This window comes from Penicillium chermesinum (assembly GCF_028974085.1).
Source record: "Penicillium chermesinum strain IBT 19713 chromosome Unknown utg000009l:1.0-952002.0:1.0-954369.0, whole genome shotgun sequence".
Lineage (NCBI taxonomy): Eukaryota > Fungi > Ascomycota > Eurotiomycetes > Eurotiales > Aspergillaceae > Penicillium > Penicillium chermesinum.
The window spans coordinates 521193-548156 of record NW_026695319.1 but is presented as its reverse complement, the minus strand read 5'-3'; the positions used below and the strand labels follow the sequence as shown (position 1 = coordinate 548156).

General features: G+C 50.4%; 9 protein-coding genes across 9 annotated transcripts; 2 read left to right on the top strand and 7 right to left on the bottom strand.

Moving 5' to 3' along the window:
* Positions 1-300: 300 nt before the first annotated feature.
* Positions 301-2957, bottom strand: N7468_010635 (cullin family protein; the record flags this gene model as incomplete). The annotated part of the gene is made up of 3 exons (XM_058479930.1): positions 301-2385; positions 2452-2847; positions 2913-2957. The coding sequence occupies 3 exons, from the start codon at positions 2955-2957 to the stop codon at positions 301-303; spliced, it is 2526 nt and encodes an 841-aa protein (XP_058325453.1).
* A 265-nt stretch (positions 2958-3222) lies between these two features.
* On the top strand, positions 3223-3832 carry N7468_010634 (uncharacterized protein; the record flags this gene model as incomplete). The annotated part of the gene is made up of 2 exons (XM_058479929.1): positions 3223-3589; positions 3621-3832. The coding sequence occupies 2 exons, from the start codon at positions 3223-3225 to the stop codon at positions 3830-3832; spliced, it is 579 nt and encodes a 192-aa protein (XP_058325452.1).
* A 433-nt stretch (positions 3833-4265) lies between these two features.
* Positions 4266-6426, bottom strand: N7468_010633 (WD40 repeat domain-containing protein; the record flags this gene model as incomplete). The annotated part of the gene is made up of 2 exons (XM_058479928.1): positions 4266-5128; positions 5196-6426. The coding sequence occupies 2 exons, from the start codon at positions 6424-6426 to the stop codon at positions 4266-4268; spliced, it is 2094 nt and encodes a 697-aa protein (XP_058325451.1).
* A 95-nt stretch (positions 6427-6521) lies between these two features.
* N7468_010632 (uncharacterized protein) lies at positions 6522-8048 on the bottom strand (the record flags this gene model as incomplete). Its single annotated transcript, XM_058479927.1, has 2 exons — positions 6522-7876; positions 7964-8048. The coding sequence occupies 2 exons, from the start codon at positions 8046-8048 to the stop codon at positions 6522-6524; spliced, it is 1440 nt and encodes a 479-aa protein (XP_058325450.1).
* Positions 8049-8337: 289 nt separating this feature from the next.
* On the bottom strand, positions 8338-9315 carry N7468_010631 (uncharacterized protein; the record flags this gene model as incomplete). The annotated part of the gene is made up of 2 exons (XM_058479926.1): positions 8338-8785; positions 8840-9315. The coding sequence occupies 2 exons, from the start codon at positions 9313-9315 to the stop codon at positions 8338-8340; spliced, it is 924 nt and encodes a 307-aa protein (XP_058325449.1).
* Positions 9316-10222: 907 nt separating this feature from the next.
* N7468_010630 (uncharacterized protein) lies at positions 10223-18079 on the bottom strand (the record flags this gene model as incomplete). Its single annotated transcript, XM_058479925.1, has 1 exon — positions 10223-18079. One exon carries the CDS (start codon positions 18077-18079, stop codon positions 10223-10225), a length of 7857 nt encoding a protein of 2618 aa, XP_058325448.1.
* Positions 18080-18677: 598 nt separating this feature from the next.
* Positions 18678-20424, top strand: N7468_010629 (CwfJ domain protein; the record flags this gene model as incomplete). Its single annotated transcript, XM_058479924.1, has 2 exons — positions 18678-18691; positions 18744-20424. 2 exons carry the CDS (start codon positions 18678-18680, stop codon positions 20422-20424), a joined length of 1695 nt encoding a protein of 564 aa, XP_058325447.1.
* A 1417-nt stretch (positions 20425-21841) lies between these two features.
* On the bottom strand, positions 21842-23269 carry N7468_010628 (uncharacterized protein; the record flags this gene model as incomplete). The annotated part of the gene is made up of 2 exons (XM_058479923.1): positions 21842-23099; positions 23160-23269. The coding sequence occupies 2 exons, from the start codon at positions 23267-23269 to the stop codon at positions 21842-21844; spliced, it is 1368 nt and encodes a 455-aa protein (XP_058325446.1).
* A 1848-nt stretch (positions 23270-25117) lies between these two features.
* nimT (putative tyrosine protein phosphatase MIH1) lies at positions 25118-26940 on the bottom strand (the record flags this gene model as incomplete). Its single annotated transcript, XM_058479922.1, has 4 exons — positions 25118-26225; positions 26294-26513; positions 26564-26631; positions 26696-26940. The coding sequence occupies 4 exons, from the start codon at positions 26938-26940 to the stop codon at positions 25118-25120; spliced, it is 1641 nt and encodes a 546-aa protein (XP_058325445.1).
* Positions 26941-26964: the final 24 nt, after the last annotated feature.

Here is a 26964-nt window from a genome sequence, read left to right as displayed (position 1 = left end):
ATCAGGATAGAGATGCATTGCTCATGGTCATGGATTTCAGTTTTATTTTCAGATTTTGTTTCGTCATGCATTGAAAGCTAGTGTAGTAGGTCGAGATAAAGTATCCGGCTATGCTTGGACTCCCTCTCTGATTCATCCCATCGTCAGCACTGGAACTGGAGAGAACATGATCTTCTCCGCAGAGTGCAATTTAAACCCCAGTGACGCCATTCGCTAAACCCAAAAGAAAAAAATAACCAGAGGGAGACATGCTAAGGCAGAGAAATGGAAATACAAAAGAGTAAAAGCAGGAGGCCCGCATCATGCAACGTATCCGTATGTAGGTGGGTCTTCGCTGGTTCGCTCCAAGTATTCGCGGTCAAGCAGACTCTCGATGCGCTTCTTGATCATGTTGACGTCGGGAACGAAGCGGGATGAGAGCTGCGAGAGGACTTCAGTGATCAATTGAGTGTGTGTAAGCGTTTTGCGTTGTCTGCGTCTAATTAGCATTTTATTCAAAGAGGAAAAAAAGCTGGATGGGGAATCTGACTTCATAATGCGCACAATGGCGGCTTCAATTGTACCGGCACGCTCTTCGGCCATCTTCTTCTCTGTGGATTTGCGCTGGTCTTGGTTCTCGACCTTGTTGGCACCTCCACTGACCACGCCGATGCGCACTTTGATGAACGGGCTTGAGAACTCGTTATTGAAGGAGAACTTGTCGGTGGGCTTCACCTCCTTGCTCATGGGTTCCTTGCGGAGGACCCGGGTTTTGGGCGCCACAGCGAGAGATTGGAGGTTGCGAACGATGTCATGTTCTGGGATTTGAGTACGGCCTTGGATTTCTTCGCAAGTCAGACTTGCGCCATCCGGAAGGTCGTTAAATAGGAGTAGAATGATGAGCATGTAAGTCGAAACGTTCAATTCGTAACGCTGGACCTTTCCATTGCTGCGGACAAACGTTGCGCGGACATCAGCTGTGCCCATGGAAGACTGCCATGAAAGCTTGCGCCCGCTGTGTTTGCCCAAATAGAACTTTTCGAAGCTCTGCTTGACGGATTCGATTTCACGAGGGAAGATCGTCGGAGAGGCCAGAGTGCGGTCGTTCGCATTCGACATGATCTCCATGGGCCACATCGTACTGGTGAGAACGTTGATTTCGAGGTCGATCGGTTTCTGGTCAGGATCCGCGCTACGAGCGATGTGCTCCTTGTAGCTGGCTGTCAAGTCCTCTGACACAGCCATGTCCTTGAACATGGATTCAATGCGCTGCGTGAACTGGTTGCCAACCTCCATCTTCATCTTGGAGATCATCTGTCGCTCAGCATCCATACTCACAGACCGCTTCATCAGCAGTCGACGAGACAGGTGCTTCTTGTAATATGTCTCGAAGAGATCTTTGTCTTTGATGTATCGCAGGAGTGTAATGCCGTTGTCCAGAAGTGCGTCGACTTCACTCTCTGTTTTACCCTTGATCCCCTTCTTGAGATTCTCGTCGAAGAAGAGAGACAAGAACTCAGAGCTGCGAGGCTTAAGATTAATGAAAGCCGCGAAACTGGCCTCAATGGAGCTTTGAAGACCCTGGTCGGACTGGAAGGCATTTCTCCACACGTTATCAAACCTCTCCTTCAGGGCTAAAATATCGTCCACCCATTGGATAGCGGATACGGTCTGCTGATTGACCGGCTTCTCTTTGCTCTTCTTCCCATCGGCGTCTTTTTCTGCTGGCTGTGCAGGGGGCTGGGGTGCAAAAGACGAGGCATTGATCTCTTGACCAAGCTCCACAATCTTTTTGCTAACAACCTTGGTGAGTGCCTCCTTCTTATTGTCCACCCTAGCATTCAACATGTACACATTGTGCAAACCATCCATCTGGTTTTGATCGAGCATATGGACAACACCGGTGCCTTCCAATTGCACGACTTCATCAATGTGCCTCAAAATGAGAACTTCATCCACAACGGCAAGGATCTTCGGTTCAGTAAGCAAAGAAAGCGTTGTGCGAGCTCGCTCCTGCTCTTCGATGATTCGTTGGGAGGCGGTCTTGCAGAAGGTAGCAGCGTCTCCCACTTCCAGGAGCCGCTGTGCCTCGGCTTCGTAAAACTCCCGGGAGTGTTGGAGGAAAGCAGGCTCGAATGTTGAGAGATACAACTTGGAGTTTTGGTCTGCTCCCACATTTTCATAGAGACCCTCCAGCATTTGAATGCAATGTCGGATCAACATTCGGTTGATGACATGTCCGGCTCGCTCCTGCTGGATCGTGAAAAGAATAGTGGATTCTAGAAGATCTGAGACTGTGGTAGGTTCGTCTGGACGGACTTTTGCTCGGAGAACATGATCTCTGAACAAGGTCATAGCGACAACATTGATCGACGGCTTGGACTGATCAACGGCGATGATTCGATCCTGTGAGATCAAAGAGGTCAACGACTGGGTTCTCGTCTTTTTTTTTTCGATGTGGCTACGGCTTACCATGTACATCAGCACATCGGTGATCATGCCCATGCACAGCTGGTGATTTTCCCATGCTTCAGTCAAGACACCCAGGAACTTCTCCCCCGCTTCGCGGCGCTCATTGGTCTGGTCATAAACCTCCGATGAAGCCTGTGCGGTATGAGCTTGAAGCAGAATCGGAATGATAGAGTTGATGACCGTCTTCTGAACATTCTCACGCAGCCAGTTGCCAATGAGCTCTTTCACTCGATCATATAACTCTTGGCCCTTCATCATGAGCACGACCTTGTAAGCATTTCGATAAAGCTGTTCGAATGAAAGCTGAGAGGCATTTCTCGTAAAGATTTCGTTCAGGGAGGAAGCGAGCGTCGCCCAGATGCTTTCGAAGTCGTCCACTTGGGAAGATACGAGGCCCTGAAGATTTGTTAGTATGGCTCTGCCTCAAACCAGATGGAAGTGGGGGCGGTATAGACACGTACCCGGCGCGGGGCCCGAATCTTGTGCCGAGCTCTCATGGTCGCCATGTTGAGAACTAGGGCAATGGGTGAGTGGAACGAAACAAGCCGAGCTTCGGGAGCATGGGAAGCTCTAGTCAAACCAGCTTCGTTTGAAAGAGCATCTTTACACTCCGCGGAGAGGCGGTCGGATTATTGCTCTTCCGCTCCGCCTTTCAAGTACATCATCGGGGGCGCGCTGAAAGATCTTTATAATCAGTTCAATTCCGTCTGCTCTTTTTCATTTCTGCTGCTTAATCGTCCTTTTTTTTTCCGACTGCATTAAGAGATAACCATGCGCCCTTTCATGCCCAGGGGTCTGCGCCCTCTCGTCTCCTCGACAATTTCCAGTTCCGCGCGCACGCCGTCAACGCGACTTTTCTCATCACAGCTTCGACATGTTCGAGCTCCTTCAACACCTCTTAGAGCACACCCAAGTCTCCGCCGTATTATTCCGCCAATATTGCGCCACAATTCCTCTTCGTCGAAGCCTCTCACCGACGCCGTAGCCGAGGACGAAGCACACCGCGCCCTGCAAAACGAGGAGCGCCGCAAGGCCGAAGCTGCGTACCGCATCAGCTTCACTTGCAAGCCATGTGGCCAGCGGTCGGAGCACCGCATGTCGAAGCAGGGATACCACCACGGCACCGTGCTCATCCAATGTCCGTCTTGCAAGAACCGACATGTCATGAGCGATCACCTCGGCATCTTCTTCGACAAAAAGTACTACACTCGAGGATCTGCTGAAGGAGGGCGGGCAGACTATTACACATGGCATGCTCGATGGAGATATGGAAGTTTGGGAAGATGGTACTCTAAGGAAGATCGGTGGGACCGCTGCTCCCGAGGAGGTGCCGGATGGCCAGAGTGAGGGTGAAGCGGATAAGAGCGAGGAACAAAAGTAAAGGAATTGTGTATTGATCTTTCTGAGTTTCTGGGGGTTTATGGTTGGTGGTAAATATGGGCTTTAGTAGACATTGGTTGGCGTTGTGATTTGATGCTTGTACCATATGATCTCTTCTCTTGGCATGGCGGGTTCCAGGTATCGAGAATTTCAATTATCTCTTTGGGTGGTGTATTCAATAAAGATGATACCCATGGCTGCCATTCATAACTCAAAGTTCAACTGAACTCATACCAAAGCTCTTGTAGTGTAGTGATAGAGACAGCTAATGACCCATTGAGGTTCATCTGAGATCAGATTTACAAACCTGGAAGCTGAAAAATGTACTAAGGTGCAAATGATAATTCAAATCACTCTGAAAGATATAATAGGACTGCCGACATTTGAAAGAACTGCTCTGCTGCTGCTCCTACTCTGCGTACAAGGCCAATTGTTCAATGACCCACGACTTGCGAGGAGAAAGGGTTTGCTTCTGTGAAGCGAAGGACCGAAACTCGTCCTACACGATCGCTGATTATCGCTAGATTTCCTGAAAAAGTTGCCTCTGAATCCTGTAGCCGATATTCTGGGGGTATCCAAAGGATATCTTGCCCATCGAAAGTGATCCAGGATTGATCGTGCTTCAGACCATATCCTACTTGACATGTCGATGGCTCCAACACTCTAGGGTTTTTTGTGTTGCTCATGCCTTGCGACGGCTGAAGTTTCACTGTGCAAAACTTAGTATGTAAAATGGTCGAATCTAATATATCAAACTGCAGCTGGGAATGAGGACGGACTTGAAGTGCAAGCATTGCTATCCAATGTCCTGTCGCAGTATCCAAGATTTGTACAAACTTGTCTGAAAGCACAGCAAGTCTTGTGTCGTCATAGGACCAAGACACAGAATTAATCCAATTGACACTCAGCTGCACACGCTTCTTGCCTCCCACTTCCATGATCCACAATTTGTGAAAGCTATGGAGTGCGAGGTGCTTTCCTTGGGATGACCAGACAATTTTCCTTGACCTGGCAGGCACTGTGTATGACCATAGCCACTCTCCTTGCAGAAATCCCCAAATTTTGATCACACACGGCGTTTCGCTGAGAGATGAATATAGGGAGTGTCGTGCCACTAATAAAGCAATCATAGTCTCGTCTCGTGACCAACTAAGATCAGTATGCAACCCCGCATATTCAGCAGGCGTTACATCAAGCTCGAGAGCCAGCACATTCCTAGTAAACAAGTCCAATATCTTGGGAGTTCCATCAGCAGTGCTTACTGCAATTTTCGTCCCACTATGTGACCAGAAGAAAACTGTAGACTCCATCCATTATGGGGAAAGATTGACTGCTGGATGCGTCTACAAGTACGAGTCGATTACCACGCGCCACCCCTTTTGACCCATCCAGCAGGCATGCAAGCCAGGGAAGATGATTTGACCATGCAAGGTAGTAACTATGCAATGGCTTGTCCAGTGTCATGGTAGTCATACATTGGCCGTTGACTGCATCCAGTATCCTGAGAACACAATCGTTCCAGACCTGAAAAGACGCTATTCGTTTCTCATCGGGCGACAAGAAAGCTGTGGACTTGCAGCTACCGCCTGGGGTGAAACCTGAAGCTTTTTGATGCCTATAATCCCAAATCTTCGCTGTGTGATCTTCTGAATTGGAGAGCAGTTGATTTCCGCCTCTTAGCCAAAATAAATCCTGGACAGGTTCATTATGTCCAGTCAGCGTTGCTACACATTGCGCCGTCGCCGGCCTCCAGATTCTTATCTTGCCGTCAGTTGAGGCGGAAGCAAGGATTTCATCATGAGACCAAGCAATACAGTTGACATGGAATCTGCCTTTCTCGAGAGTCGCCTCACATTGGCCAGTCCGGGGATTCCATATCTTTATTGCGGATCCATGCGTTGATGCCACCCGATCTTCAGATTCGTTTTCTGGCCAAGCAACAGCACAGTCCGTGAACCGACTCAGAACCACAAATTCTGTTGGAACATCGGAACATATTATCATGTTGGTACTTGGGTCCCAAATTACAAAGAAGTCTGAAGCTCCAAACGCAAGCAGGTTTTTATGGGAAGGCCAAGCAGCGGGCGACTGCATCCCCATTCGATCCGAAAGGCCGAGTTTGTCTGCTTTGACAACATATCTACATGTGCCGGATTTGAGCTCCCAGACCTTTACTCCGTAGCTCCTTGACGGAGACACCAGCCAGCTCCCATCAGGGGACCAAGATATTGGATTTCTTTGAGTCTCGTGAAGTCGATATAGATCCACAAAGGTCCATGAGTCTTCTTCTATAAAGGTCGAGACACATTGGCCACCCAAAGGATCCCAGATCCTGATCACCCCAGTATTATATAATACTGCAAGCCGAGCTCCATCATGCCGCCAAGAAATATCGACTCCTCCATGGCCGCGTATACTGCCCCAGAGTGTCGATATACGCTCAGCGGTAAAAGGATTCCAGATCTCTACTCTTTCCAAGTAGCAAAACCCGATTGCAAGGTAAGTTCCATCATGTGACCAAGAACAATGCGCTACCTCCGATGGGCCATTTAAAGGGACACCGGAAAATGTACCAGGAACAAAATCATCATCCATAGTTTCTGTCTTGAACTGAGAGCTTCAAGCCAGTATAAATATTCTTCTTGTAAAAACCTTTCTACTAAGCTACCTTCTTTACGTCGGCTACTAATCTAATCAAGATAGTAACTTGAAGCTTGGTAATGATCGACCCAGTACAAGCACGCATATTCAGCAGTTGCTAAAGGGTTTGGGGTAGGAATTTTGACGGTCTCAATCGAGGTCCCAGGGAGCCTCAAGCTGAAGATATCACGGCGGAGACAGGAAGACATGATTTCCAGGGACTGCCGAAACATTCGGCTGTGCTCTGCTGGTAAACTTGAGCCCAAAATCCGAGGCAGCTCCCTATTGAGAAAATCCTTTGCAGACTGGTGCACGAAAGTAACACTATCGTTTTGCACTGTGAGAAATGAGCCACAGGAATCAATGATTCTCGATATGAACTCCTGATCCCATGAATAGTCGCCTGGCATGCTAATATATGATAGTAGTTCAGCCAATGTCAGAGGCCGATATGCGGTTAAAGTAACAGCCAAAATTTGGGTGCACAATTCCGCATCATCCGAGTCGCTAATTTGACTTATCATTCGCTGGTACAGTTTGTCCAGCCCTGGAGGAAACATCGCCATTCTTTTCCGAGCATTCCACGACGATGTCCTCAAGAGCTCGTCGCAGACCAAGGCTACCCAAAGAAATGTTCCTTGTGAATTTGCCATCAGATGTTGATGAACCTCATCACGAACTTTTTCGCTGTAACGCTTTGCTTCGGAAAGTCTCGCAACCCTCTCTTGAATGAACATGTGCACAGCTTCAGTGATATGTTCTGGGTTCAGTTCTAGTCGAATCGATGATATCAAGGGTTGAGTACCAAGTCGCTCCTCAATCTCGGGCCAATTGCGACTGGAGATGATCCATTTTGCTTGTGTATGACTAGAGGAAGCTCGATTGATGAAATGGAGAAGGCGATAAAGATCTATCACACATTCATCCAGTGCATCAATGACGAAATAGGTGTCTCTCAGCCCCGGGTCGCTAAGAATATTCGTAAAGATCCTTGAAAGAGCGTTGAACGCATTGATGTCCTGAAAGAGGTCTTTCCCCGCGTGATCATAGTTGGTCTGGACATGAGAAAGTAGTGTTTCCTGATTCTTGATCAGGGAGTATAGTAATCCACGCAGGACAGCCGTGGCTTGATTCGTTCGCGGGTCGTTTTCTTGACAAAAAAAGAAGGCTACATTGGCGCAATTTCCAGTCGATCGGGTCAACTCGTCAATAATACCGCACAGAAGCATGGTTTTGCCTTTCCCTGGATCTCCACGGATCCAAAGTGAAGGATTTCCTCCGTGATATCTCCATTGTTTGAACGCCTCATCTTCTAAAATCCAGCGGTATGCATCTCTAAGGAGTCCCCCCCTTGAACTCTTCAATGCGAGCTTTATCGTCGACAGAATCGGTGATTCGAAGATCCCTGAGACAAGCTGAGTCTTGAGCTGGCCCCGATTGAACTATTTGGCTCAGTTAGCTTTGCCTGGCTCAATAAGAGCTATCCACTTACTGTGAATATTGCCAGTATTTTTCCCAATTTGGAATCCGCTGTTTGAACCCTGATTTCCGAAAGATATATGCCCCTCCGGCTCCATTGCAACGAATAAAGGCCTCTTAGTCGGAGCAAGGGCGTGTTGCTCGGTCGTGAGGCTCAGCTCTGGGCGCATATCAGGCAACCCCGCGATCAGGTGATCATGCTCGAAGCGCCGAGTATATTGCTTTTTCGGGCCCCTGAACCACTTACATGTTCAATATGCAATTACTATCATCTATGGCCTCAAACAATGAATACCAGTGTGCTATAATCTTTGAACTTAGAAGCGTGACTATTGTGATTACATGCAGCAGTACGGGAATAGGTCAGACAAGACAGGATACTAAAGCTCATGCCTGGAAGATAATAGCTGAACCCAGTACCACCGCCGCGAGAGAAACACCGAGAATTGAGCCAATCTCGTTCCAGTTTGACCTTCTCGGATGCAACCTTGCAGCACCATTTGAAGTCGATGCAGCAGTGCTGGTAGCCGTTGCAGCGGCCTGAACATCAGTCTCAACATGATACATAGTCAGCGCTTGATAATATTGAATCGGGGTCAATGATTCCGCAGAATCGTCGTTTGCTGACCAGACCTGCGTGGTCGTCGAAAATCCATCCCAGGGCATCGTGCCTGAGAAAGTCTCTTCTGAAGTTGTCGAACCAGCGTAGTTGACAAGATACGCTGTGACTTCGGTGGTGGCTGATCCATGTGTATATGGGGTAGCGCAAGCTTTGGTGGGCTTATAAGAGGAGGTAATAGTCCAACAACCGCCTGTAATATCCGCTTTGTACCCACTTTTGTGAACTTAGTACGATATGAACCATCGCCATGAGCTATTGGAGGCATACCTGGGACAACAGACGGCGATCGTCTCGCTGGGCTTTAAATGAGCCGCCAATATTACTGGGAAGTAGGTTGAATGTGCTCCTAGTTCGGTGTTTTCGGTGGCTTCCTTGCCATAACTCATGATACCCGAGGTTGTGTAGGGCTTCTCTCCATCTCGCGCGGCCTGTGCAACGGTTTCCCACCCAGCAGGACAGTGTAAACCTGGCGAATAATAAAGCCCATAGGGGGCCATTGTTGAGAGTTGTGATGACAAGGGCGTGAGGGTATTGGTTGGAGCACACTGAGGATAGGATGGACCACAGTTTACAGTGTACTGTAGATCTGGGCCCGCGGAGCCATAGTCGCCGGTATCGACTCTTCCTAGGTAAAGATTACCTTCAGGTCCGTTACATGCTGGAGCAGGAGTGAACGTGGTCGTGACCGGTCCCAAATTCATAAGGACGTAGGGTCCATAGGAGTCTGGAATAGCAGTGGTCATGATCCCGGACGCCATGGCAGCGGAGGTGAAAGGGCGGTTCCTTCTGGCTGATCACGATAATAGAAAGAAAAGGAATTTTGCTGGTTTATCAACGAGAAACCACTTTCGCTAATTTCCCAGCGTCCCCGGGGCCACCGAAGATGAATGGTTTGATATTTCAGCCAACCAAAGGTCATAATGATGGTGCTTCAAGGCCCACTGGCGGCTTGGCAGGATCCATAACCAGGGACAATAGCCACTTGATCTGAAGCTAGTGATCAGATTAGTTAGAGTATCTTCTGGTGTTGCATAGAGGGGGCCGCAGAGGGGGCCGCTAAGGGAACGGCCGCCAAAAGCATTTTCAACGACCTTGTTGCCCAATTTTGGGGGGGCGCAGATTTTTTGCCAAGGACAGTTCACTCACACTAGTCACAGAACCCCTGTCTGTGGGTATATTGAAGCAAGTTTCTATCAAATCAAAACTCAGCTAGGCATGCTGCTGTGCCGCCGAGCACAGGCTTTCAATTTTTTGATTCATAGACGACAGGGATCTAAGGCGACCTTTACACAGGATCTCGGGTGCCGCAGTCCGCTAATCAAATGCTTCGCTGTGATCAACGGTCGCTCTAAGTCATTGTTACTCAATTTCTGCCGGTCAACCATGTAGTCTCCACTATTAGCAGGTCTATCCCTAGAATTGGAGTAGAGCACTCAGTAGATAGTATCTATTACCTGTCCTAGTCAACATCCGAGGGAGCGAGGCTCACTCGCGCATCATGCGTCTACAAATGCTACAAGGTCTTTCTATGATAAATGTACAATGAAATCAGATTGTGCAAGGTATATGGAATATCTAAGAATGCCCCAACGCCAGCTTTTAGGATGCCAGGGAAGCCCATCATAAAGTAGTAAAGAAACATGATTCTTTTTACCAGCCTCGTCTCTTGCCGCGGTGTTCCAAGGCTTTTTCGCGGCGCTTGTCCTTCTTGCGGTCGTTCTTCCTCCTCTTATCCTTCTCAAATCGTTCGGGGTCAGCGACGGCCTCGATACGGCGCTTGGCCCGTCTTCCTTCACGGCGTTCCTTGATACTGTCTTGGACCTTGGTCATCTGCGCGATATACTCCGTGGTACCAAGCTTCTTTTGGAGGGAATCCAAAACTTCGTGACAGTTCGACACAAGAGATTTGTAAGTCTCCTGGAAGACCGGGTCGGATGACCGGGGCGCGGGGATAGACGAGTCTGTCATATGCTGCAGCGGGAGCAAGATCACCGAGAGAGATGGGTAAATTTGCTCGGATTCGAGGTGACGGACAAGGGCAGCGAGAAGCGTGATCGACGCAGTCTTCGGGATAAGAGCTTCTGGCCGATTGGATACAACCTCGCGGCGGAGGAGAGTCGAAATTTGTCTGAAAAGGTAGCTCAATGCGGACTTGTCGTGCTTCACGCCATTAGCCTTATGCTCATCCCCCGCGTCACTGCCATCCTCGGCATCATCATCCTCATCCTCCGACTCGACATCTTCTGCGCTGAATTTCTGGAACTCAATGCCGTTTTGCGCACAGCAACGTCCAAGGAAGACCAAGTTACGCACGCTTTGCATCGCCAATTCCTCGGTCACACCAGGGGTGCGCAAACAGCGACTGTTAGCGCGGAGGAGCTGAAGCATCGCTTCTTTATCCAGAACCAGGCCAGAGCTTCCAACTAATGGGACCGCACCGTAGCCAACGCCGGCGTGTGTCTTTGCCAGGTCAGCCAGCCACATTCCAACCAGATTTGCGGCGCAAGTCTTCACCCAGGCATGAGGGAAGAATAGCGACTCCTGAATGGCTGTCCAGATAGAAGCACACTTGGGGCTGAGAGCGAGCGAAGGTACTGTCTTGCAGAGCTTGGTGAAGAGCTGCAGAGCGAAATATAGGGTTTCCCAATTTGCGTCTTGCTGTTCCTCAAGGATCGGCTGCATCAAGCTTGGCAGGATCTCGACTACAAATCGAGCTTCCTTGTCCTTCTCGATATCTTCAGCTTCGAAGAAGATGCGCATGGCCTGCAAGCCTATGCTTCCCAGAGCCATGTTGTCGGTCTGCTCCAACCAGGCGTGGAGGGGCTTGAGCATGGTCTTCATGACTTCCTTGTCCGCTCGGCTGTAGAACTGGCCGAGCAGAGCCCCTGCCATTTCGCGACACTCGGAGGATTCGTCATTGGCCATGGCAAGGACCACAGGGAGGAAGAAGGTGCTAACAATGTCCTGGGCCAGCTCAGGGCCAGTCTTAGACAGGAGCATATGCACCGCTTCCAAAACTGACTGCCGTCCTTCCTGGTGCTTATAGTCGAGGTTCTTAGCAAGAAAGCCCAGCTGCTTAGTCCATCTGCTCTTGGCTTGGGGATACTCAATCAAGAAATGGATGTAAGTTCCCCGAGCAAGGTCTCGTGCAGAGCGGGTCTGGTTAGTAACCATCATCGTCGCAATCTGATCCATAAGTTCATAGATCTCTGGCACCATGAACTTGCGTGACATGACCGCCCGGATGAAGTTGAATGTGATACCCTGGCGATCTGGCTCTTCAATATCGGACGTCAGTCTCTGGAGAAGATATGACAGGTGACCATCACGAATCTTGGAGCCCTTCCGTTCGCGAATCATAGCAGAGATCAGTTTCAATGATGCCTGGGCTGCTTCGGAGTTTGTTGTTGGTGATTCTTTGACCAACTTCACAGCCTCCGTAGTATACACCTGAGAGTTGTCATCGAGCTCTGGCATGGGAAGCTTGATAATCGTTGAAAGCAATCGCATAGCGGCAACCTTAACTTCCTCATGAGACTGTACGAGAGCATCTCCAATGATAGGCAAAAAGCCAGACAAGTTTGTAGGTGTTGACAGTGACCCGAACTTGTTCAGAACGGCTCGGAGAACATCCAGTGAAAACCGAGTAAGCTTGTAGATATGAGAAGCAGTCGTCCCTCTCTTCTCGCCACGTTTTGCTCCCTGGAGCTTGACCAAAAACCGCTCCTCATATTTGAACTTGGGGAGATCCTTGTCGCCAGAGGGAGTCTCATCCTGATAAGATTCCTTGATGATTTCGTAACAGAAGACGAGGAGCTCACGACTTTCAGCTCCAGGGTTTCTCAGCAAGCCAATCCCAATTCTTCTCATGAGCTCATCAATCTTCTTGACCATGTTGGAGTTGAGCTTCTCACGCAAGAGTGATTGGATCGGTCGGATGAGGTTTGCGAGTTGGCCAATGGTAGCATTCTTTGCAAGAAGTTCCATCGAATCGTAACTCTTGCTGCTTTTGACTTCCTTCATCTTGCTGACATAGTCCTCTGCATCCTTCTCTTGACCCACTGTGCCAAAAATATCGTCCATGATGACTGCAACAAGATCCGGGAGACAGTAATCAAGGGCGCCTTGAAGGAAGTGATCTGTGGTGAAGACAAGCATGGAGTGGACGGTGAAAGAAGAGACGTGCAGTTGATAACCTCGCAACAGCGTATGCCTCAACTCCTTCAGAATGTATCCGAAGTATGACGGGCCCAATAACAACGCAATATCGTTCAAGGTCTTGCGAGCTGTGTCTCGGGAATCTTGCGCCTTACTCTTAAGAATACTGCAAACATCCAAAAGAACAGGGGGGAGGCGAATAGCCATATCTTGCTCCGGAAGAATCTTCATCAGCTTGATGGTGGTGACGGCTGCTGGAAGACGCAAACTCATTTCCGCCTCGTTCTTATGATGGATGAACTCAGTCAGGAATGGGATGAAGTTGGTTGTCAACTCCTTCGAGACTTGCGCTAATGAGGGTGCAGATTTAGCGAGCTGGCACTTTGGTGCGTCCGAAATCTCCATTTTGTTTTCATCTTCATTTGTCTCGACAGGAACTCCGTTCTTCTGAGCAACCGCGATCGAGAGAGCATCAGACATGCGACCCAAGAGCCTAAGGATGTTCTTCTCCATATCGGGCTTGCTCTGCATGTATCCACGGTATCGCCTAAAGTTGGCACGAAATTGATTCCAGTCGAGCCATTCTGCGACAGATCCAATGGTAGCCACTGCCTCGGCGATGAGATTGTGCCCGCTCTCGTCAGAAGCCTCCTCAAATGCAAAATGTTCAATCAAGGGCAAGAAAATCTTGCCCAGGTTGTCAGAACTGATGACGCCATTCCTTGCTTCAGTCGCCAGACGTCGCAGAGCTCGGAGTCGACGGTGCTGCTGGATGTGGAGGATGTTGTTGAAGAACGAAGCTTCCTCGTCGTCACCCACAAGTAGTACATGCATATCTTGTACTGAGGGTCTAGTGGGATTCAGCTTCACGAAGTAACCCAGCACAGAGACAATTTCAGCTCGAACCAACTCGGACTTTTGGCGAAGTCCACTCTGGAGAGCGGGCAGGAGAATATCGTTCACCAGAGCCTCGAATTCCGCCACGTTATTTTCAGTAGCTGCTTTGTCAATAAAGCGCTTGAGGCCATGAGAAGCACTCGTCCGGACAGCAAGTTCCTCCTCATCCTTGACATGGAACAGCATGTTGTAAAGGAGGGGCCTCCATTGCTTAGCGTTGAGATTCTGCGAAAGCTCTTCACTGATTCTTCGGAAAGCTTGTAGACGGCGTTCATAGTCTGGCTCGAGCCGTCTCATAGACCGAGAATTCAAGTCCGCGCACAGCTCGGCAACTTCCACAAGCTCAGGATCATGGGAAGCAAGAGCAACGAATACCTTGGCGAGCGTTTCTCGGTTGGAATCATCTTTGAAATAGTCAAACATGGACGAAACAGCATCGAATACCTGCTCGAAGAGTTCTGGATCTTCGCTCGGTTTGTACAAAGGCAGAAAGTGTTGCAGGATCTTCAGAAGGCCGGACTTAGTCTTAGGGTTGACACGGTCTGGAGGTTGACGCAGCAAATATGTGGCGATGCTGATGAGGCTGGATGTCTCGGTCGAAGATTCAACACATGGAGCAATCAAAGAAAGAGCAGTGACGCCTGAGAATAGCACAGGCTTGGACGGGCCTCTTTTCAATAGGCGCCCCAGGTGGGACAAGGCATGCTCCAGGTAAGGAGAGAGTACCTCCGATTTAATCTGATCGGCCGGAATATCAGACATTTCCCCTTCCTCCTCCAGCTTTTTGCCGCTGGCTTGTCCAACCAATGGTACAAGCACTTCGTCAAGAACGTAGATCTTGACTTCGTCACGTGCCGACTCAATGCTAAGACAGTCGATAATTTTTGTGATGACGTCTTTGTTATGTTGTACGAGATAGAATGTAGACCGCGGAGCAGAGGCCCAGGTGTGGAACAGGCGAAGCAAACCAGAGATGCCCTGGGCAGTCTCAATGGGGAACTGCTCGAGTCTAGTATCAATCATCTCAGAGAAGATAATCTGGACGTAGGGTGTCCAGTCACGATCAGGAGTTATCGAAAAGACAAGGCTGAGGCAGCGAATACATGTTTGACGAATATTCTGATACACAGCCACGAGACGCTCGTTTTCGTGAACTGCAGCATAAAGAGGATTCTTCTCATTATAGAGAGCACGGTATGCTCGAACCAAACAGTAAAGTAGGACACTCATGGTTTGCTCGGTGAAGGGGCCCATCCTGTTCTGAAGAGTATCGAAAACGGTTTCAAGCATCTTCAACAGACCAAGCTGCCTTCTCGGGCTTGTGAGCTCATCCGAGAAAGCAGCAAGATCCGGCTTGTTGTCTTTGGCAGCATGCACCTCGGCAAGGGGACCGAACGCGAGCTGCATGAAGACTCCAAACTCATCTTCTGAGAGATGTGAGAGAGTGCGCAGAATTGCCTTTCGTCTTCCCGACTGCCCAGCTTGCGCTGCACCTGCTTTGGAAATCATTCGACCATAGAGCAGTCGCAGGAGCACTGGGATCAAGGCAGGACGATGCTCTTGCTCGATCAAGCTATCCTCGCTTCCAACATGCACGAAGACTGCCAACTCGTCCTTGAATCGCACCTCGTCAAGGACGTTGAGCAGATTCTCCTGGTAAGGCAGAATATGAGGATTCTTCCATGTGAAAAGAGCTTTAAGGGCCAATTTCTGGGTTTCAGAGTTACCATGGCAAAGAAGACCCAAAATCGCTTCGTGGACCTCGGTGGCTTTGAACAGAACTTTGGGGTTCACAAATTTTCCAAATAACGCAAGCATGGACAGACGATCACGGAATCCCCATCGTAAAGGGGTATCAGCGTGTTCCGCTTCAGTCTCGTCGGCCGGAAGGTCGTCCTGGTCATCACGCGAGGCCCAGGACAAGAACAAGGGTACAATTTGGCGCGACCTCTTCTCCGCCACGTTTGGTGCTGCATTGAGAACAATTAAAGCTTGGCTGCGAGGTCTGTCAGGGATCAGTCTGGCACCCGCATGGTCTTGCTTGAATTGCTTCAGCAGGCTTGAGCTAGGATCCTGCATGGTCTCCAAGTTAGACGACAGAGCACTTTCCACTTTGCCAACGTTGAAGCACAGGAAATCACCAGCAGCATGGTAGTCGTCTTTTTTTTCATCCGATATCTCTTCGTCTGAGCTTGAGTCCCGCTCATGCAGCCATTGAATCGACAAATCTGAGACAATCTTCTCGCCTTCTGGATGTTCGCTCATGGACTTCAGAGCCGCAGCCGAATCGTCCCACAAGGGGGTCATCTTCTTCGAGAAAAGACCAAAACAGAAGTAAGGTACCAGAGTAGCCATCCATTTTCGGGACGCGATCTGAGGGTAGAGGATCGCAAGCTTGCGAACATGCATTGCAATAGGTCTAGCACTCTGGAGTGTAAGTGGGCTCTCCTCAATTTCGATGGCCAAGGAAACTGGCGAGGAATCTTCTTCATGGATGCGAACAAGGAGCTCACGCAGTATTTGAAGAGATACCAATCGTAATCTATGCGAGGGGCCGGCAAGATTGAAAATTAGCTTCTGTGCAAAGTCTTCAATGGCGGGATTCTGCAGGTCGGAGGAGTCGGTAATCGAAGAAATGAAGGATGAAACGCCTTCCAGGAAAAGAGGGAGTTGCGCGAATTTTGTTGAAGCCGACAGGATCACAGGCCAAAGAGCCGTATCAGTTTCCTTGGCTTGGGAGGCCAATTTGACATAGGTCTTGAAGGCTTGTCCGAGGTATAACTTCAATCCGTCATTCTCATTTCCTGAATCTGACGAAGCATCTTTCAAGGCCAAAGAGATGTTATCATGCAGCTTCTTCACAAATATGGAGAGCATTGCAGAATCACTAAATAAGGAAATGGATTCTGAAAGTTTTAAGAAGGCATTCAGGCGAACTTCGTCATTCGTGGGATAGTTGAAGGACTCATAGATATGAGATTCCAAGGAGTCAGGGCAAGAAACGTAGCCGGGTTTCGAGGGTTCTGAAGCGATGCAACCTGTCTGATTCAGTCGAAGCAGTGCCAAGCATGCCTCCAACTCGCGGTCCTGCCAAGAGGAGCTGATGAACTTCTGGAAATAAGGAAGCAGCAAACTTTGGAACCGTTCTGATCCCCATCCCGAGAAAGTGGTACAGAAGAATAGGAAGTACTGCGAGAGTGACCCGGTGGATACGATTTCCATTATAGGGCGGATGAATCGAAGCATCTCATCCATTGGAGACATTTGGAGGGCATAAGCGATTGCCGTGAGAAGTTGGGGAATGGCATCTGAGTGCTTTTCAGGCTCTTTGGAGGCAGGTTGAAGGAGCGAGACGAGGATCTGGTGCACAGTTTTCCAGTCACTCACTCGAGATCCCTTGCGCGTTGCCACACAGATAAGCATGAGATGACAGCACTCCAGGAAATTTGGGTTTTCTGGCCCCTGCAAACGGGATTCAATAAACTCTTGGACAGTACCAAGGATGGGTCCGAAGGTCTCAGGTAATGTGTGATGAATGAGATTGGTCACAACTCCATAGCCAATTTCTCGTGGCGCGGATTTGTTTTCATTCGTTGGGGGTATTTGGTCCAAGACGCAGCGGAGAACCTCAATGCCGTTGGAGTGGATACCATTATTAATGCCCTTGATAGCATCAGAGAACATAACCATCAAGCCTTCCTTATACATCGTAACATCCTTGCCATCCTCAGCAGTTTGAGAAATATCCGCATATAGAAATGACACGGCATTTTCGAGAGGGGCCTTATTCTTATAATAGACAACGCCTGCTTTTCTGATCAAGAAAGAGATGGATTCGGCGGCAAATCGAGCAACGAAGGGCTTCTGTCGCTCCTTCCCCAGGTATGGAGTCATGATTCCTAGCAGTTGCCTTAGGTCCGGTACCAAAAGCCGGGACAAGAACTTGAAAATCCATGCCAGGCAAGTAAAGCTCCATTCGACAACCTCAACATCCTGGTGTGTTGCAGCCACTGAAGCTACCAGTGTCACTGCTGTCGCAAAATGCTTCTCGAATCGTACGCCCAAATCTCGTGCAAACTGTGCCAACAAACTAAGGAGCGGTTCCATAGAGTGTTCATCCCTCTTCTCGATAAACTCCACCAGGAGGCCCATAATCTTTTCTTCGTGGTACAGGATCTGGGCGAGACTTTCGGAGAGGGAATTGACTCGGCGAGTAAACTGGGAGAAATTGTCGGACAGGTTCATATCCACCCAGTGGTCGAGGGCAGACCGGAAATATGAGACGGTCTCGCCTTCATCTTCACCAAAGCTGGTGCGGCGCACGCGGTGGATCGGATCGATTTTGAGCTTTGCGATGCGCTGGGAAAATGGCTCCCACCGGTGGTTTTTTGTGGTTTTGGTGCCATTTTTCAGGCGTTTGATATGTTTGTCTCTCGAGCCTTGAGCCACCATCTTGACGGACGCAAGAAGCAGCAAGGTCGCCGATTCAAGTACTCGGAGAACTTTTTTGCTGCCCGCATCCAATACAAAAAAAGTTGAGCGGTGTCCGGTGCTACTTTCTTCCGCTGCGGAAGGAGACCGCGCAACGCATTATATGATTGGCTTATACTATACCGCCTTTTTCACCGCTTTTTAAGCATGTATAACATCAAGCATGATGGGTAATCATCACTTAATGAAGTTACCCTTTTGATACCATGGATAAACTTGACAGCCTATGGATCGCCAGTTCTGAGGATTCACAAGAAACTCGAATACATGATATCGCTCTAAATTGCTCGTTCTGCCCAGTCAACAATTCTGACAAGCCTAGGCGGTGTATCGATTTCTGCCGTCACGAGGTGGACCGAGCTCCCTTCCAGAAGTGAGAAATGCGCCGCGATCCCAGTCACAGTAGGACTTGTTCTAACCGTCGTTTCTTGCTTTCCAGACGGCATTATCGTCATTCCAAGTCATAATTCCAGGAAAATTTGCGTTCTATATATATCTCGTCGCGTACTAATCAGAAATAGTCAATGCGGTTGACTAGAGCGATATCCTAAGCCAAACCATGGCTTCTAAGATGTGAGTTCGCGCCAAACGGGATAATGGCGCATGAAAACTGATATGTGGTCAGCATCGTTCTCGGCGAAGTCAACTGCCAATTGACCAAGGCATTCACCAAACTATCAAAGCTCCACACAAAGCAGAACTTCGCTTTTGCCATTATCGTGGGCAATCTCTTCGGGAATTCGAGTACCGAGAAAGACCTTGCCGAGATTACGGAGCTCTTGCAAGGCAATATCAATGTGCCTGTCCCAACCTACTTCACGATCGGAGATCAACCACTACCAGCCCAAGTTGTGGAAAAGATCGAGTCTAATAATGATGAAGTCTGTCCAAACTTGTACTTCCTGGGCAAACGAGGCACCCTCAAGACCTCAGAAGGCATTCGCATTGGTGCTTTAGGCGGCAAGCTTGAGGCTTCAGACTCCAAGAAACCAGAAAGCAATGCAAGTGGGAAGTTCCAAGCCACATACACTGAGTCCGACGCGCGCGCACTCTTCGGCGCCCAGGGCGTCGACATCTTAATCACAAATCAATGGCCCAAAGGCATCCGTGTGGGCTCCAAAGCCCCGCTCCCAGAAGACTCGCAATTGCTTCCTCCAGAAGTCCAGTGCGTCGCCGACATCTGCAGCAAGCTCAAGCCTCGATACCACTTCTCGACATCCGGCCCATTCTACTATGAACGAGAGCCTTTCTTCCACATGCCCACCGAGGACGAACCAAATGTCAGACCAATTACCCGCTTCATCTCCATGGCCGAGTTTGGCTCCGACCAGAAGGCCCTGTACGCATTCAACCTCGACCCAAAAGCCGCACCTCCTCTCACCCTCCCACCCGGCACCACAGCGGCACCCTTTTCGGCGCCCCAAAAGCGCAAAGCTCAACCTAGCCAAGGCGAGTACTTCAGTCGCTATGCCGCATCACAAGAACCCAACCATCGCCCACCTGTGCACCCACGAAAGCGGGCACGCGAGCGTGCTCCACCGCCCGGTCCTGAGAACTGCTTCTTCTGTCTCTCAAACCCCAAGATCGCCACTCACCTAATCACATCTATCGGCAATGAGGCCTACCTTACGACCGCCAAGGGTCCTCTCCCCCCAGATCAGTTCTTCCCTTCTTTGGGGTTTCCAGGCCACATGCTCATCATCCCTTTCTCGCACTCGCCGACACTGGATTCGATCCAGGACGCCGAGTCCCGCGCCGCAACATACAAAGAGATGCAGCAATACCGCAGCGCATTACACCAAATGGTCAGCGAGCGGTCCGGTGGCAAACTCGGTGCCGTGACATGGGAAGTCAGCCGCGTTTCTGGCATCCACACGCACTGGCAATTCCTCCCTGTGCCCATCCACCTCCTCAAAGAAGGACTCGTGGATGCGGCGTTCATGGTCGAAGCCGAGAACTTGCAGTACCCAGCCTTCACCAAGATTCCCGCTTCGGAATCCAAAGGGCCCGATGAAGTGGGCGATTTCTTCCGTCTGTGGGTCTGGGCTCCAGCAGAGAAGGACCACACGGCCGAAGAATCCCCCGATGCTCCCCCGGCTTCCGAAGGGCAAGAGCATGTCCTTATGCTGGAACTCACGCCTGACTTCCGATTCGACCTCAATTACGGCCGTCGTGTGATGGCTAAGCTACTTGAGCTGGATCGGCGTATGAACTGGAGAGATGCGACCCAGTCGGTAAAGGAAGAGGAGGTTGATGCTGCGGCGTTCAAGGAGGCGTTTAAGAAGTATGATTTCACGATGGAGTAATACCACGATGTGTGAGCTGGTCCTGGGGCGGAGTGGACGGACCGGCTTTCAAAAGGGAGGAGTTTTTTTTATTTTCCGTCAACGTGACTATCACATTGCTTTTAAGCTCATCTAAATATATGATGGTTTCTACTCTCAATTCTCTGTCAATTGATCAACTGGTAGACCAGCCGTCCAACTCTTGACATGTACGGTCAAGACAGATAATGATATGACTACCGTTGAGACAGGGTCGAAAGCCATCCAAGAAAGGAATTGTCCGTGATACTGAGCGAAATCTTCAAGGGTTTTTGTCCAAGTCGAAACATTCGCGGTTACCGAAGACGAATCGTCGGAGACTGGCAGGACCACCAGGCCTTGACCCCTGACTCACTGCAGACTCCGAGCCATTGATAAATAAAGGGAGAACGGAGAGAATACCATTATAAAGTACCGCATCCATTAGTACAATCCGAACCAGTTGCGAGCCTGATTAGGCCAGTGGTCATTGAGAAAAGGCTTGGGATCCCCAAAAGCAACCAGAATGAGACAACTGCCCAGCATGTCTATCCCGAACTTCCCCGGCACACTCATACCATCATAGCGACATGGGAGCATGCAGTATGGAACAAACACCACTCCGGTAACGACGAACTCCTTCAGGGAGTCCTAGATCATGGCCACTTAATATTCTCTCCAGAAATTCGGCCGTTCCAATACGAGCGAGATTTTTCGGAACAGATGAAAACTTTGTGGCGTGGCTCAGCAGAGAGATGGATTTCGGCCCTTTGGTTCAAGTTGGCGCCACAGAATATTGTTCAGTGCGGCCCGGGTTCTTTATCCGTGGAGAGAATTGTTCCTGCAATCACGAAAGAGTCTAGAGTGATCTGAGTAGAAGTATTGACTACAATATCCGGAAGGTCTCGATGCTCGATGTCTCGATGATTCTGAATGCGAAGACCCTTAACCGAGCCGCTACGCTCCACTCCGGCCATGACTCCATGAGACGTGCACCTAGCAGGCAAGCCCGGTCAACTACCATGTACGACATCATACGCACATGCTGCGCATGTATATTGGAAGAACCAACTCATCATTGTATTGTAAATTGTTGAAAGGCTGTCAAAATCTATCCCAGATCCCAATGACCAAAGGGAAAAAGCCCCATCATCCCGAGGCATAAATCATATACAGTGCAAACCACGTGATGCACAGAAAGAAGATAACTAGACAGGCATAACGATCGAGGCATGGGACATGAAAAGAAAAGACGAAAAGAAGTGACCATGGTATCAAAAAGTGCTTTCCCGCCTCATACCTCATACCCGCATAGCAGGAACAAATCTGTACAAGATCCAGGGAATCCGTGAGAAGGGAACGAGAACAAAGAGTCATAAATATGAATAACACCCTCGGGCTAATTCCTGCACCGATGTGTTTAGTGCATTGGGCCTGGGCCTGGTTGTCTTCCGCTCTGCAGAAGACTAGGTGGACGGTCCCGGGTTGGCGATGTTACTGCCATTCCAACTGAGTGGTCATGACCACCGTACTCTGAAGGGGGCTGTGACTGGAAAGGAGGGGGTGGTGTTGCCGAGACACCGGGGGACATGACGCGCGAGACGTAGGTCGGGGGATACTGGTTTGAGCCGAAGGAGGGCTGGCGCTGGAAGCCCGGGCCCCGGTGCTGCTCTGGGCCAGGAGAGGTAGGGCTAGCGTATGGCATCGGGGCGGGGCTGTAGGTAGTTGGCGGCTTGTATGCGGCCACCGGGGAGGGAGAAGTGAGACCACGGTAGCCGGCTGGTGGACCGGCGTCTAAGGGGCTGTGGCCCGCATTGGCAGGGCTGTAGTCCTCGTAAGGAGATGAGTAGGTCGCCTGGTGTTCGTACGCGGAGTGCTGATCGTAAGGACCGGCTGCGCCGACGGGGGATGTGAGACCGGGAGAGCGAGGAGCTCCAGCGTATGGGTCATGTGTGCCGTATGCGGCGGCTGGCCCTGGCGACCGGCGGCCGTATGGATCTGGAGGAGTGTTGAATGCAGCCGCTGGGCCAGGGGACCGGCGGCCGTAAGGGTCCATTGCCGGGGTCGTGGCGGCAATGCCTGGAGAGCGACGTCCATATGGATCTTGGGTGGCGGCCAATGCGGCTGGAGCTGGGGAACGGCGGGCGTATGGATCTGTCGGTCCAAAGCCTCTGTATCCTGACAGCGCGTTGGTACCGTGCTCAGGTTGGTAGTCCGAGTAGCCACTTCCTGGGTGCATTGGCGTGCCTGCTCCATGTCGGTCCGGATGGCCCATCGCATTCAATGGTTCCATTTCGACATCCTCATGGCGATCATCCTCGACGTGCTTGTCTACCGCAGAAGCCCACGTAGGCATCTCTGGCAGAGCATCCTCGTTCACAGTCGAAGATGGCGCTTTGGAACTGTCGAATGTGGCCGTGGTTACAGCTCCACGGTAAGCAGGTGGCGCAGGCCTAGGTGGCTGGTCGAAAGGTGTTGCGCTATGAGGATTGTTGAAAGTAGGGTCATCATAGTACTTGGGCACCTTGTTACGACGTCTTCCCGAGGGGCAGCAGCATGAGAAGCATGAACAGCAACAGGTACAACACTGGTAACCAAGGCAGGCACAGTTTATGATGCAAGCTAAGATTGCGAGCACGATTACGCCTCCCACAATAATTGCAGCGATCACAGGCCACCTATACTCCTGATTAGTTCACTATCCACTTCGGGTCGCATGAAGATCCGGGGCAACCTACTTGCAGTAGGCCTTTGCCATGCATGAATCCCAACTCGACAAGGTAGATTTGGCATTGCTCAAGTCGGACGATAGGTCTCGGCCCCATAAGGGCATATTGGTGGGACTCATATTGAGCAAAAGAGTGACAGGTCGGTATTCACAGTGGAATCCTCATTCGTAGTCTCAAGAAATGAACGCGCTGGAGACCCAATGTGTAAATGTCCTCGCCGAATGGACGTTCTATTGCGATGCACAGTCCCGCTGAGCAGCGCAAATCGAGACCCGCGAGGGGCGGACGCAGGGATGTCGACGTGGAGGTAGCGGGGCGGCTGTGGCTGGTGCTGGTGCTAGAGTACGCAAGAATGCTGCTGTTTTTGGCGATTGAAGGGTGTATAAGGAAGGGATTGAGGGGTCTTTCGAGACCGATGTTCTCAAGGGTCAGGGCCTTGTGTGGCTGTGAATAAGCAGGCACCAGGACTCGGTCGGGGGAGTTCGTGAAAGCGCCCGTTTAAGCAGAGACCGGAAGGCCGTAGGAAGACACAACCAGCCCCGAGCCCGGTAGAATCTAACGAATGACTGCCTGGTCAGGAAGGGAATGAAGAAAAAGGGCTCGAGATGAGACACGGAGCAGATTGAGGTTCAGGGTTGACAGGAAACCCCATCTTTTCTCGACATCCGCCTATCAGAGACTCCGCATTCTCGGGGGAGAGACGAAAGCGCCAATCGTCATTAACGATGCGGGAGGTGCTCCACCGTTTGCCGATCGCGCAAATTCGAAAAAGAGGTGCCTTGCAGAAGTCCGCGGAGAGTCGCATTGGCAAGGCGAGCGTTCTATACAAGGGACTACAGGAAAAGAGATTATTGAAATTGGTTTCATTCTTCTCGGTGGACATCAGGTATCAACAGCCTCCATGGATAGGCCTTCCAGCCGCAACTATTAGATCCTACAGGTCCAAGCCGAAACTCGAGGCGGTCCTGTCTTCGCTGCCAGGCATCAACTTATATGTACAGTTGGTGAATGCAAATAAAATCCCAGAAATCCCCTGAAAAATAGTCCCGGGTTATGGGACGGGTAAGAATAAAGGGGAAACAGATTAGCCATGGGAGAAAACAATGCAGTCAGAACACGGATCGCTTGCAAGGACTCCAGAAAATGCGTCGAAGGACTTAGTAGATCGCCATCGGGATGCAATTCGGAATGCAGGGGACAGTGTTTTTTTTCGAGGGTAGTTCAGAGAACTGTACAAAAAAGGTGAAAGACAGATTACAAAAGGCAGTAGATGTGAAAAAGGATTAGTTGTGGAGAGAAAGGAACGCCAGCAAAAGGCGGACTGCTCGTTATTGCAGTCAGGGCAAAGGAAAAGAATCTGTCGAGAAAGGACCGAGGACATCTGGCTAGGCAACTTCGATGGGGGGAAGGGTCATTAAAACAAAGGAAATTATTCTCGAGGTCGGTTGCCGGAGGACGTGTCATCATGGTTGTCCAAGGTCGTTCGGGTGAGTTCATGGGTAAGAGTTTCGAATGCAGGACAATGCCGCGCAAATTGGTGAATCGAGTGTCCAGATAGGGACTCACAAAGACAAGAGAAGAGAAGCTGACAAGTAAGGGAAACGTTGGAAGTCGTACGGTGCTCCGAGGACGGAAAACAGAGACCGTGAAAGGAAAGGAAGGGAACGATATCAACGTAGATGTCGAGTAGGTAGTTGAAGGGTCGCGAGGTCGGAATGGGGAATGCGCTCTGCGCAGCTCCACGAAAGATAACGTTGCCAAAATTGCAAACCAGTGCTGATATCAAAGCCGACCAGCGCGACGACCCGGAGGATTCAACGCAGAGGGCAGGGTGGAGGAGAACTTTTGGGCCACCAGGGAGAACGCAGGAAACACAAATGCCGCAAAGCAAAACACCACGCTCCAAAGAGAAATAAGAGGAAGGCAATATCCGTAAAGCGCCGATGGGTGTAAAACGACCCGGGTATCTAGTAGGAAAGCATACGACGACCGGGAGTGCGATTGGGTAGAGGGCTTTCAGAAAGCGAAAATGGGGAGCTCATTATATGATCGTCCCCGAATCGACAAGGGCCAGTAGGGCTATCTTCCATCTGGGGAGAGTGCTGACCAAAAGCGAAGGTCTGAGCACGGTTGAGCTTGGAACGCTGCTTGACCTTGCCAAGCCCCCGCTCGCAAGCAACCTCATGCTCTTTGGCGGTCATCTCCACATAGTTCTGGGGATAGCAGCGGCCACTGTGAGTTGCGAAGAAGGAACTGTAGCCACCATCCAAGATGTACATGTCGGGATAAGTCAGATGAGGATAGGTGTCGACATTGACAGCGCGGTCATGGTGGCGAATGTACTTGGCCATAATGGGGGCCCGATGGGCAGAATACTCGCAGTGAAGAACCAGGGCAGTACGAGACTTAGGAGAATCAAACAGCTCACTTGCAAGGGATTCCTTGTCGTTATAGTTCAGGGCACCGTCAATGTGACCGCCTTCATACTCATATTCGAATCGGCAGTCAACGATCATGATATTGTCAAAGTGCGCATCGAACTTCCCATCCAGTAGATCTAGGAGAGTACTCTGATTGATGCGAGGCAGAGAATCAGCCCGGTCCTCATTGGTGAAGTGAGGAAGGTGCAGAGTAGGGGCGGTCTCGGCATCAGTAATGGACTGAAGTGGGGCACTCGTGGGTATCTTCGCTTCTTTCTCCGCAATAACATCCCCCGGATGCTCATACATACTCAGCGACCTGCGGCATTGCTTGCGAGGGCGCATCAACGGATGAGAGGGCTTGCGAATGGAACTGGTGGATGGAGAACCACTGCTACGAGCATGATGGAACGGGGGACGCAGACGAGGTGGTGCCAGGCTGCTTGGGTTACGTGACACGGTCCGCTCCTGTGGCGGAGAGTCGCCGAACATGTCCTCCAGGGAAGTAGAAGTGCTCAGGGATGTCTTGGATACTTCGGAACTGAATCGAAAGGGAGGTGCCTTGCCTTCTGGGGAAGGTCGATTCATACCGAGCTGGAAAGATTGCGCCTTGCTACGAGCCAAGCTAGGACGGAGGAATGGAGGACGACGTTTTCTAAAGACCTGTTAATTATCCAATACGACCGAGATGGGGGACAAAAAGCAACAACACGTCAGACTTACTCAAGAGGAGGCCCCATTTCCATTGGAGATGCTTGCAGCGGGCTATGAGCCGCTGAGGTGATTGGAGAATCCTTGGGAGTGGCACAAGGCGATGGCGAGTGCACTTCAATCTCGGTGGTGACCACAAAGGCAGGCTTGTGAGGTAACGGGCTGAGTTCCATGGTATCCATTCCAGGTGCTGGGGATGAGGATGGCAGAGGCGGGGTCGTCATCATTTCATCTAAAGATGTTTATTAACAGAATGTCCCTCGTACACATCCTAACACGTACCATAGCCGTTGGCCTGGCCAAGCATATTTGCAGAGAACAAAGAGCGACGGGGCGTGGCCAGCTGAGGGCTAAGAATAGAGTTAGTCTTCTTTATCCTCAATTGCCCCATGTGGATCGCCGCTGTAAACGCACCTCTGGTCAATGTGAAAGTTCTGTGATAGATCAGCCGCCAAACTGGCAGCAGGTGAGGATCCACGCAGTGGATTCATGTTGAAATAGTCAGGCGCAGACTTCTTCATTGACAGGTCCTTGAAGTTGAAAGGGTTTCCTCCAAAGCCACTCAATGTAGCGTATGAAGCCGGAGCATCGCCGCGGCAACCCCGTCCAAAAAGCGCGGACGTGGGTTGCATCGCTGCTAGCGGAGACGAGTGTTCCATACTGCCCGAATTGAATCCAACCAG